Here is a 12,401-nt window from a genome sequence, read left to right on the forward strand (position 1 = left end):
CGGAAGGTACTCCAGCAACGTACGAAGATCTGACTGAGGAGCTCAAGAAGAAGTATGACGAGGTCAAAGCTATCCTCGAAGCCGACATCATCGGCTCTTTCCAGAGGACCCGCTCACACGGCATTAGGTGGAAAGGGTTCTCACCTGAAGGCGCGCTCGATGGAGTGGACCTGTCCGCCCCTTCAGAGGAACGCACCAGGTCTCTGCGCACCAGGTCTCTGCGTCGGAGATTAATTTCATGGTAGCTCATTCGCCGCACCGCCATTCGAGAACCTCGGTGAACACTTTGGAGCGTGTCGCCCTTCGGGTGATCCGAGAAATCATGAGGCATCGGTACTCTCCGTCGGGACCTGCTCTAGGGACTCACCAAGGAGAGATACCACTCCAGTCCCGACCACCGCTGCCGTTCGCGTTGGCAGCACCAGAAGTGCCGAGTTCACCGGCATACGTCGTCTACAAGATCGGTGGTGACCCTAGTGATTACCAGTTCTTGTATGAGGTGCCTAAGGAGATCCCTCATGGGTACACGTGCACATACGTGCCGGACCGCGATGAATCGGGCACTCGCGAACCGGACCGCAACGGCAGGGACTTCGGAACAGCGAGGAGGAACCTCCGGAACGGATCTTGAGAAGCGGACGTGGCTAGCTAAGTATGCCACTCCGACGAACCTCCGCAGCTCAACTCCCCGCAGCTCGGCTCGGAGCTTGAGAAGCAAGCGTGGCTGGCTAAGTATGCCACTCTAGCGAATCTTCGCAGCTCGACTCCTACGGCCAAGCACCGCGGATCGGATCGGCACAATCTTGAGAGACCAGTTCGGCATGGTGCCGAAAAGGAGGGCAATCGGCTATTCCAAGCCGTACCCCAACGAGTACGATTTGATCCCACTACCACCCAAATATCGGCTCCCTGAATTCTCCAAGTTTAGTGGGTCAGATGGCTCCAGTTCAATCGACCATGTGAGCCGATATTTGGCGCAGCTGGGCACGATCTCAGCATCAGATGAACTACGTGTGAGGTTCTTCGCACGGTCCCTCACGAGGATCGGCTTTCGGGTGGTACACATCGCTGCCGCCGGACTCAATCCGGACTTGGAAGCAGTTGGAAGAATAGTTCCACATGCGGTATCACTCCGGAGGCTTCCGAGGCCGGCATTGCCGATCTAGCACAAGTACGACGAAGCGCGGAGAAATAGTGTCGGAATACATCCAACGCTTCGAGACCGTTAGGAACCGATGCTATTCGGCTCGTGTGACCGAAAAAGAAGCGATCGAGTTGGCGGTGGTGGGTCTCGCATCACCGATCAAGGATATGGCTTCCCAAGCAGTACTACCCTTCACCGGCGCATATGGTTCGAGGCTGTCATCATATGAACAGGCGCCACCCGGAGTTGTACCGAGGATAAATTCAAGCGTGCGGTAGTCCTGGTTGAGGCGGATGAAGATGAAGGCTCGCGGGAGATCAAGAGGTAGCGGTGGCTGAATGGACTCGGGGGCAAGCCCCGTGTCCCGCAAATGGGTTAAGCCACAAGGTCCTCCAAGAGGGTTTGACTTCGACGTGACCAAAGCTGAGCAAATTTTCGACCTCTTACTTAAGGAGAAGCAGCTAAAGGTACCCGAAGGCCACAAAATCCCCACGGCGCAGGAGCTGAACGGAAAGCCATACTGCAAGTGGCATAACACGTTCACTCATACCACCAACGACTGCAGGGTGTGGCGTCAGCAGATCCAAATGGCGATAGAACAAGGGCGTCTAATTTTCAACCAGTACGCCATGAAAGTCGACACACACCCTTTCCCCGCCGTTAACATGGTGGAGTGTACTTACCCTGGGAGGCGCCAGCCAGGTTTCTCGTTCAACATCAACATGGTAGGACCTGGGCACCACCCTGGTAAGGACAGAGACGAGGGCAGCTGCTCTCATAACAAGGACAAAGAGGAAGCCGTTCCACGCGATCGGCTCCGGCACGATGGCAAGCGCTACATCACAGAGGGAGAAGTGAAGAATGTGCGATATCGCCGACCTCTCTCCGATCACCTCCTCAACAAATACGTGAGTCAATACGACCAACGCCGACGATACGACGACGATGACGAAAGAGATCGTCCGGCTAGCGAGGACGCCGGGAGACATCGTCGGCATGATCGCGACGAGGAGAGATATGAGCGCCACGCCAAGGAAAAGTCAAGAGAGCAAGACGACGTGGATAGGCACTCGGGACCTGTCCCTTCTTCGACACCGCTGGGATTCGGGAATGAGCCAATTGCCTACAATCGGCAGCCGCCCGTAATGTAGACGAAGAAGAAGGATGCGAGTGACGCGTCAGTGTTCAAACGTCTAGGGCCTCTCCCATCTCGGAACAAGCACGCTGAGTCCTCTCGGGTGGAAGATCTTGAGGAGTTAGAAAACGATGATGAAGAAGAAGAAGATAAGTACCACCGTCCAAGGTGGTGCCCTGATGGACTCAGTCATTCCCAAAAGCGTAGGGTTCAATGACTACGTGGTTTGGAGGAAGCCGAAAGGTTATACCTGCACATGTTAAGAAAGGCGCGGCCTGATCTGGCCGCGAAAATTCAGCGAACTTTGGACGAAGAAGGTCGGACACAAAAGAAAGAGTGGCGCCCCAAACAAAGGAAAGCCGATGATGAGACATCGGCTGGCACAAACATGGTGTTCATCCTTCCGGCGGAGTTTAGTGCTCCAGGATTAGACGAAGCACCTGTGGCACAACTTGACTGCGGCCCACGGCCGGTTATCTTTGAGAAGCCACGAGAAAGAAGCTACAGACACCCGAAGGCCACTGTACTTGCGAGGTTATATCAATGGGCAGCCTCGTCAACAAGATGCTGGTGGACACCGGAGCGGCGAGTCAACATTATGCCATACTCCATGCTACGTCGGTTGGGACGCTCTAGCTCGGATCTGATCAAGACCAACGTTACACTGAGCGATTTCAATGGCCAAGCATCTGAAGCACAAGGTGTTCTGAATGTGGATCTGACCGTAGGAAGAAAAACCATCCCTACGACATTCTTTATTGTCGATAGCAAGAGCACCTATGCTGTCCTGCTAGGGAGAGATTGGATCCACGCCAACTGTTGCATTCCATCCACGATGCACCAATGTTTAATACAGTGGGATGGAGATGAAGTAGAGGTCGTCCACGCGAGATGACTCAGCCGAGATTTCAACGGCTGGCATGAACGTTTGGGAGACGGCGAGGCCAAGAGCCACTCTCAGGCATCACTTTGGACGACTGCGAGCGCATCGACGTGACAAAAAGCGGGGTGAGGCTGGTCTTATCCACCGGCCTGACCGTGTAACAAGAGCAAAATCTATGGACGTACGTGGCGAGGCCGATCCTTGTGATCGGCCCCAAAAAAAATAAAAGGGATAATCTGGTCTCAAGCATGTCACGTAGTTATAGTAAAGCAAGACCAAGATGTACACCTTCATTGAGCAATTCAATCAACATGGAGGCCGATTCCAGCAATCGGCCAAAATTATCCTCGCCATACGTCCTGCCTGTGTTCAACGTCGATCTAACGGGCGACGGAAAGCTGGGATACGGGTTTACGTCGGCTGATGAGCTGGAAGAAGTCAACGTTGGTCTCCGACGGAGCCGATGTTCAAGTACGGTGCCTTGGCTAACTACGAGCCGATATCTGCGAGTTACCAGCGATTCGGCTCGGGGGCACCTAACCGGATGAACATGTGCGATACATGGGCGGTGAAATATTGAGGGCCGATAGAAAAATCGGCCGATGAATTTTTTTAATATACAGCCGATGCACAGACATCGACTTTAGAACTAAGAAACAAAGCCGATGCACAGCCATCGACTCTAGTACAAATTACACAGGGAGACTCTACTGAAGGAACATTTCGAGGGCATGGAGGGCATCAGCACGAACACGATCTACCTCCGCGATTTCCAGAGGGCGTGAAGGGCGTGAAGGACGTCACAAGCCACCGGCCAGTGAAAAAGTAGGCCTCATCATCTTCGTCTTTGCCTGCTACCAGCTGCATGTTCAAGGCGTGGATTTCGGCCAAGTCGGTCTTCAGTTCAGTTTTGAGGCCTTCTGCTTCCTCAAGGGAGTAAACGATGAGAGCTTCCTTAGCTTAGTCATAACCCTGACAGGCAACAAGAAAACGTCAGGAGACAGCAAGGGAGTTAGGTAGAGCTAAATGGAGGGATCGTACCTCTACTAAGACCAGAGGAACAGCCGATGAAGAGGTGATCGGCTCTGGTGTTTCTGCTGTCGGTTTGGCCAAGTGGGCCCGACTTCCCCACTGGAGGTGTCATCAGTCTGCAAAGGGAGAGGTTAGCCGATGAGAACGACAACGGGTCGGCATGCAAAATGAGCCGAGGAGAGGATGGAGTTACGTTTGATATCTCCTGGTTTGATGGAGAGGCTTGCGCTTCCTTGCATGCTCTCTGGATGCATCGGTTCTTTGTGCGTAGGCTGCTCTGCCCCGCTTTGATGGGAGTTTGGGAAACGGCAGGTTCAGGGGCTGACCTTTTCTGGGAAGCCGACGGTGGCAAGTCTGGCTGGATTTGCGTGGTGATTTTCTCAGAATTGCCCGAGCTCGAGTCCCGTCGACTGGACTGTGTGTCCTCACTAGAGTTTTCTTCAGTAGAGGTTTGTAGAAGAAATACAAGTGTCTTTGCGAAGCCTAGAAGGATGAATGAAATCAGCCAAAGCATGGGCGAAACTTACGTGCGAGCCTTCTTCAGCTGGAGTAGGGCTTTGGTGCTTCGCAGTCTTCTCGGCAGCTACTTTCCTCACCGCTGTTCTCGCCTGGACTGAGGCTCGGGGGGCAGCTGACCTGGTAGACACTCTGCTTTTTGAAGCCGATTTGGGTGTCATCGGCTGGCCCTGCATCGCAACCTTCTTCAAAGGTGGTGAGTTTTTGCAGAAGAGGACCACCGGAGCTGCTGGGAGGAATCTGAAAGGGGAGCCGTCATCATCTACAGGGTCAGGACCGTCCTGTTGCTGCAAAAAGATAGAGCAAGGTTATAAAGGGAATTCTATTTGCCTCGCATGAAATCAGATGGGCGGGACTCTCGGTAGAACGAGGGCCAAGACGAGGGAGAGTTCGAAAGAGAAGGATGTGGCGATGAGAATGTCCGATACCTAGAAATTAATGATGGAACGAAGCATTAATTCAGATGTTTGTTGTTAATTCTAGCACTATGTTCGGACAGCGAGGAGCGGTTAAGGATTACCTTCGAGCCGGAGACCATAGCGTTTGCATTGGATGATTCCGCCATTGGGTCCGTTGCGGGTGCGAACTCGCGCGATTGACATCCGAGGTTCGTGTGGCCGTGGGTTGGATGCTGTTCGAGCGGCGATTTGGGGATCCGAGTGTTGCTCTTTCGGATAAGTCGCGAGGTTACCATTTGAATAGACAATAGAGCTGGCCTTGCTCGCGTTTTATGGCAAGGGCCGATGCGCCGCCATCGGCTCTTGGTGTGTTGACTTACTTCGACAATCGGCAAAGCTGGTAAAAGGACGAGAATCGGCTTAGAGATGTTTTTCTTCATTAATAAAAGTGCTTTTACGAGAGAAGAGCCGATTGCTCAAGGAAGAAAGAACAAAAGCCGATTACTACTACTAGTCCTATGCTAGTAGTTCCTAATCTACGGGCCGTCGCTGCCCTTGTCGTCGTCATCGGAGCTCTCGTCGGCGGCTGCCTGCCGGCGGGCTCTTCGTCGGCTGCTCCGGTGGCCCTCATTGGGGGCCTCCTCATCTTCATCATCGTCGTCGTCGTCGTCCCACCGGGCGCGGAGGCGCTTCGCCGGTGGATAACCCTCGAGGAGTCGTCGTCGTCGTCTTCCTCCTCCTCTTCCTCGGAGGAGGTGTAATCGTCCCGGGAGAACGAGTCGTCCTCGCTCTCCGATTCCGGTTCCCCATCGGCGAGGGGCCGGAGGTCTTCATCTCCGCTGGTCAAGGACTTGTCGTCCTCGGACCGGACGGAGGAGGCGTGGTCCTCCTGGTCCCACTCCTGCGGGCGCGCTCGTCGTGCGCCGCCATCGGAGCCGCCATCGGATCCCACTCTGGCGTGGGTTCCCGGGAGGAGGAGGAGGAGGAGGAGAAGGAGCCCGGGAGGAGAGATCCGACGAGGCGGAGGAGGAAGAGGAGGAAGACATTGCTGCCGAGATTGGGGTTTTCTTGGTGCCGATGGCCGAACAGAGCAAGGGGATGAAGTGGCGAAGCTGTTTGGAGCGGTTAAATAAAAGGGGATATAGTGGAGATTCAATGCCACGGCAGTTTCGAGGAAATGGTGCCCAAAGAAAAATAAATTTTGCCGAGTCACGCGGAGAAGTTGAGAAGGCAAGGCATCATGATGAAGAGATGCTGCGACGGTTTTGCTGCGCCACGACATGACCCGACGAAGAAAAAGCGAGTGATTTTGGAATTATCATTTCCAAAATCGGGGGTGCATGTGTTATCACCAGAATTTGACCGGATCGAGAGGTGGGCCGCGATTAAGATGGGCTTGAAGAATATACACGGAAGAAATACATGAATCGGCCTTGTATACAAAGTTTGGGCTAGTTTGCCAGTGTATACGTAAATATAGTAGGATACGTGTCGGTTAGATAGAATTTGGCTCGTACACGGTTGGGATTATTCCCACGTTAGAAAGTCTACGGACTATAAATATGTATCTAGGGTTATTGAGAAAGACAACAATCACGTTCATCACAAACCAATCTAGGCGCATCGCCAACCCCTTGTTTCGAGGGTTTCTTCGGGTAAGCATCATGCTTGCCTAGATCGCATCTTGCGATCTAGGCGATATACGTTTATTCGTTTGTTCATGCGTTGCTCGTGCTCGAAGCCTTGTTGATGGCGAGCGGCGTAGTTATCATAGATGTGTTAGGGTTAGCATTGTTTCATCGTATCATATGCTTTCGTCCATGCAACCCTTAGACGTCTAGCCGCCCTTACACCTATTTTAGGTGTAAGGGCGGCTTTCGCTTGATCATTATTTAGTAGATCCGATCCGTTATGATTGCTCCTTGTTCTTCAAGGATTAGTTTAATATCTGCATAGTTAGGCCTTGCAAACGGGTTGAAGGATCCAGTAGCACGTAGGGTGTAGTTTGCTAGCCCTAGATAAGATGTTCCGGGGATCAACTTCGTGTTGGTTTTTAGGCCTTGTTTAGGGTTGGTTTATTATCACCGTGTGTGGCTGCCAGGCTCAATCACGCGTAGGATGTTCCGATTATGTGGTGAAAACCCTAAATCGTCGTAGGTCGTTTTAGCTTTATATTGATCAAGCGGGACCACCATGTGATCGTAGACCTCATACGAATCATGGGTGGATCGGCTCCTTGAGCCGATTCACGGGACAACCGAGAGCCGATCGAGGCTCGTATTTAATGTTTACGTGTATGCCATGCGGGAAACTAAGCGAAGCAAATCCATCACCTTCACGACCGGGTATAGGTCGGGTGGCACGCCCTTGCACCGGCATCGGACGTGCGTGCCGAGGCTTTGCGGGCCGTCGCTCGAGGGACCAGGGCCAGCCGCAGCTCTGGGAGCCTCCCGGCTCTACTGTGTTGCCCGTCGTTGCTCGCCGGTGGGTTTCTGACCGCAACATAACCCCGGGCTCCTTCCAGGTGAGCAAAAGTGGAGGCGCTGTAGGGACATCCCCACTCTTCACAGGGCTGCCATCATTGAGACGAGCTACCGTTAAGTTTATTTTTCTGTTCTCCTGGATATCACCAGCACAGCCTCCAGATCGACCACCACCCCGGCTGGCACCACGCCCCCCCCCCTCGGGGAAAACCTCGACCACCTGGAGCATCCTGCTTAGACCCTCTGTTATAACTTCGAGCTCCCTCATCTTGCTTCTGAGATCGGTTCCAGGCAGTATCTGCTAGCATCCAAGTGCCAAAAACAGCTGCCTCTAGGGCATGTACCCCTGTCTTTGCATTCCTCTTTAACATGACCAACGAGGCCGTAAACAACACAGTACCTCGGCACCTTCTCATACTTCACACGCATCACTACTAGGGGGTCCCCTTCTGGTTTGATAGTTACAAAGCGAGTCAGCTCCTTCCTGACGTCAAGCCAGACCCGCACCCTTACGAAATCTCCTCCGTCCACTCTTGAACTGGCCATGTCTACTAGGAGCACCTCTCCCACATTCGCAGCCAGATTAGTAATAATCAGCCTTTTGCGGTACAGTTCTGGGACGTCATGAAATCTGAATCCATGCATGGATCCGGTTCACCTCTACCATTGACGCTTTGGCGCTACCATCATACTTCTCAATCAGCAGACCATGATCTCTGAAAATCCATGGCCCCTGTTCTGTGATCCTCTGCCAGTCTCCGAAGTAATTCGTCTGTACCACGAACCTATTGTCTTCCAGGTCACGAAAAGTCACTTCCTGGGCAGGGCCCAGGCGAACTTCATCGTCTTCTTCAGCGAGGTCGCGCAAAAAGGTTTAGGCGACAATAAACACATCACTGCCATCCACTTTGTGTCTTGTTTCAATGACTCCACCTCGTTCTTTGCCACCGAGATCCCTGCAATGTCTCCCCCCTTGAGATTCAGACTTCGCAACAGCTCTTCCAGCGCCATCTCAGATCCCATCTGGCTGGCCGTCTTGCTTCCCTCGCCCTTCTCATGAGCCGCCGCCATCTCCTAATCCGATCTCAAACCCTACAACCGTGAGACTGCCAAGGCCGGGCATCCGATCAGGTCGACCCCTTGATCAGCCCGAACAGTCCCAACAGGAGGGGAAGAAGATGGATGAGGCGATGGGGATCAGAGGCCCTGCTGCCGGAGAAAGCGTCGATCGCCAGAGAGGTAGAGGAAAACCCTAGTCGCCTAGGTATTACTCGTTACTTAAGGGCATCTCCAACCGCGCGACCCAAACCGCGCCCGCGCATCCGTTTGGGTCGAGCCGGACAAAAACGCGGCCCAGCGCGGGGACGCACTGCAAAAGCGGACGGCCGCGGCGTCCGGAACGACGCAAACCCGGCCCAAATCTGGGATAGGTTTGCGTGGCCGCGGATGGCACGCGCCGTCCGCTCGCGTCCGGGCGCTGGTCGCCTCGTCTCCCTGGGGCCCACCGTCGGTGACCGGGAGTCTATTTAATGGGGACCGGAGGGGATGCGGTCCTCCACTCCGGTCCCCGACTCCACTCCCGCGGCGAAACCACCGCCATGGCCAAGCGACGGTTCGCTTCCGCCAACGACGACGAAGCGAGCGGCGGCCACCGTCGCCCGCCGGCGCCTGCGGGCTGCGGGGAAGAAGCCGGCGGCCTCCACATCGGAGAGGCCGCCCGCGGCGGTGCGGCATTGCCGCAACCGCCGCCTCTCTACTCGAGCCGAAGCCGGAGTCCTCGGAGGAGGACCCGGACCTCCGCGCCGCGCTCATGATCTCGGCGACGGAGGAGGAGGCGAAATGGCCGCACCTCCATGCGGCCATTCGCACCTCCGAGATGGAGGAGGCGGCCCGGCGGGAGGCCGAGGAGGCGGAGGGCTGGGAGCTCTACGCCCGGGCCCGCCGGGCGCGACGGGAGGAGGAGGAGGCGGCGCGGCGGGAGGAGGCCGGGCGCCGCGCCTCGAGGAGCGCCTCGAGGCAGCGGCGGCGAGGAGGCCGGGCGCCGCGCGGGCAGCGGCCGGCGCCGGGAGGTCGGGCGCCGTGCACGGCGGGAGAGCGGGGAGCGCCTCGGGGAGGAGGCGGCGCTCCGTGCGCCGCCGCGGCCTCGGGTGGCTCCGGACCCCCACTCGCCGTGGGAGGAGGCCCTGTGGTCTTCGTGGCCGGAGTCCCGGCGCGGTCGAGCCACAACAGTGTCTCGCCGCCCGGGGACGTCGTCCACGACGACGACGTCGCCGACGACGCCCACAGGGGCTAGGCGGCGCACCGGCGGCCACCGCGCCGCCGACCAAACCCTAATAGAGGTTTTTAATTTAAATTTAAAAGCCCATATAGGGGCTTCTTTTGTTAGTTTTATTTGCCCAAAATAGGGCTATGTACAAATTTGCCAAAATAGGGCATATGTTCCATGAAATTTCGTTTAAATTTGCCTCTTTTTTTCGTTTTAATTTGCCCACCGGTTATGCGATGCGTTCGCGCGTTGGGCGCAGCGCGCGACCCAAACGGACACGCGGACGCGGGGCGCTGTCCGCGTGTCCGGGCGGCGACCCAAACGGCCCAAAACGGCCGGCCCAGCGCGTCCGTTTGGATCGCGCGGTTGGAGATGCCCTAACCTATCGTCCTATGTGAAATATTCACCTGGAAGCCCAAACCATTATATCCCAAAGTTCACCATGTGATTAAAAGACAACGGGCCTAGCCCAGACCAGCCCACCTTAGCACCCCACCCCACATCGCCCTCTTCCCCATACTGTAGTATTTCACTTGGCCGGCCCGGCCTGTTCCTCCTCCCTCCTCTCCCAGTCGCAAACCCCCAAAATGGCGCCGCCGCCTGCCTCCTCCCACCTCCGTCTCCTCCTCCTCCGCCGGCACCGCCTCTTCTCCACCGCCACCACCCCCATCCCCATCCCCATCCCCTCCACGCCTCCACCCGCGCCGGCCCCGACCACGGAGTCGGTCCTCTACTCGCTCCGCAGCCTCTCCAAGGAGGACCCGTCCCTCGCGCTCGCCTTCTTCCGCCGCTCCGCCGAGTCGGGCCACCCACTGGGGTCCGCAGCCTACAACCTCATGCTCCGCACCCTCGCCTCGCGCCCCACTTCCGCCGCGCACCACTTCTGGCCCTTCCTCAGCGACATGGAAGCCGCCGGTCACTCCGTCGACCAGGGCACCTACCTCGCCGCCCTCGCCTCTTTCAAGAAGGCCAGCCTCAACGCTGACTACGCCTCACTCGCCGACCGCCTCGCCAAGGCCAGGACCGACGCCCACCCCGTCGCCGCCGCCGTCCTCCGCGGGCTCGACGACGAGGAGGAGGATGGTTCGCTCGATAAGAGGCTGGAGGGCGTCGAGCTCACGGAGACCGCCGTCACCAAGGTGCTCCGGGAGGTGAGGGACCACCCGGCCAAGGCCCTGGCCTTCTTCCGGTGGGCCGGCCGGCAGAACTGCGGCTACAAGCATGAGTCCGCCGCTTACAACGCCATGGCCAGGGTGCTCGGCCGGGAGGAGTCCATGCGGGAGTTCTGGGACCTCATCCAGGAGATGAAGGCTCACGGGATGCACCTGGACATCGACACCTACGTCAAGCTCTCCAGGCAGTTCCAGAAACGCCACATGATGACCCAGGCCGTGGAGCTCTACGAGCTCATGATGGACAGCCCCTACAAGCCGTCCCAGGCGGACGGGCCGTTGCTCCTCAGGCGCATCGCCCTGGGGCCGTCGCCTGATCTCGAGCTGGCCTATCGAGTAGTGAGGAAGTACGAGGCCGTGTATGAGTTCAAGTCCAAGGACGTGTTTGATGGGATCCACAGGGCTCTTACCAGCAACGGCAGGTTCGATGAGGCCGCCGAGGTCATGTATGATATGAAAGCCGCCGGCCACCAGCCAGACAACATTACATATAGCCAGCTGGTGTTTGGGCTATGCAAGGCCAACAAGTGTGATGAGGCTCGCAAGGTGTTTGATGAAATGGAGGCTGAGGGTTGTGTGCCCGATCTCAAGACCTGGACCATGTTGATCCAAGGGCATTGTGCGGCTGGGGAGGTGGACAAGGCTCTGCACTACTTGACAGAAATGATCGAGAACAACTTGGACGCAGATGCTGATTTGCTGGATGTCATGGTCAAAGGCCTGTGTAACCAAGACAAGGTTGATGCTGCTCACACTCTGTTTGTTGAGATGGTGGACAAGGGCGAGTTAAGCCCTTGGCAAAACACTTACAAGCATATCATTAGCGAGTTGCTGAGGGTGAGGAAACTCGAGGAGGCGCTGGGGCTTCTTAAATCAATGAAAGCCCGCAAGTTTCCACCCTTTGCAGACCCTTTCCCTCCTAAAATTGCTGAATACGGGACCCTTGAAGATGCTAGGGACTTTCTCAAGGCCTTGAAAGGGTCAGTGAATACCTATCCGGCATACACTGTCTATCTGCTAATGTTCAAGTCATTCTTTGCGGAGGGGAGATATTCAGAAGCTCAGGATCTACTGTACAAGTGCCCTTTCCATATCCGCAAGCATCATGAAATAACCAAGCTGTTTGAATCAATAAAAGCCAAGACTACTTCTTAACTCAACCATGGAAAAAAGGCTGCTGAGGTTATATCAACACACCAGCTTTTGCACACTAGCTAGCTGCTATTTAGTAAGCTTGGTGCTCATGGGTTTCTACATGGTACTTTATTGATTGTAACACAGATATTTTATTGAGTTATCTTTTATCCCCTTTGCATTTGTCTTCACCTTTTCTTGTACCTTTGCAGCTATACAGATGCTATTTCCTTAGAAA

General features: G+C 55.7%; 1 protein-coding gene across 1 annotated transcript; it reads left to right on the forward strand.

Moving 5' to 3' along the window:
- Positions 1-10,565: 10,565 nt before the first annotated feature.
- On the forward strand, positions 10,566-12,401 carry LOC124666111 (pentatricopeptide repeat-containing protein At3g48250, chloroplastic-like). The gene has a single exon (XM_047203463.1). The coding sequence runs from the start codon at positions 10,694-10,696 to the stop codon at positions 12,182-12,184; it is 1,491 nt and encodes a 496-aa protein (XP_047059419.1). The 5' UTR covers positions 10,566-10,693; the 3' UTR covers positions 12,185-12,401.

Source organism: Lolium rigidum, chromosome 6 (genome assembly GCF_022539505.1).
Source record: "Lolium rigidum isolate FL_2022 chromosome 6, APGP_CSIRO_Lrig_0.1, whole genome shotgun sequence".
Lineage (NCBI taxonomy): Eukaryota > Viridiplantae > Streptophyta > Magnoliopsida > Poales > Poaceae > Lolium > Lolium rigidum.

Bases quoted from the DNA above. Each gene is read 5' to 3' on its own strand.
- LOC124666111 (XM_047203463.1), top strand. From the start codon at position 10,694: ATGCTCCGCACCCTCGCCTCGCGCCCCACTTCCGCCGCGCACCACTTC.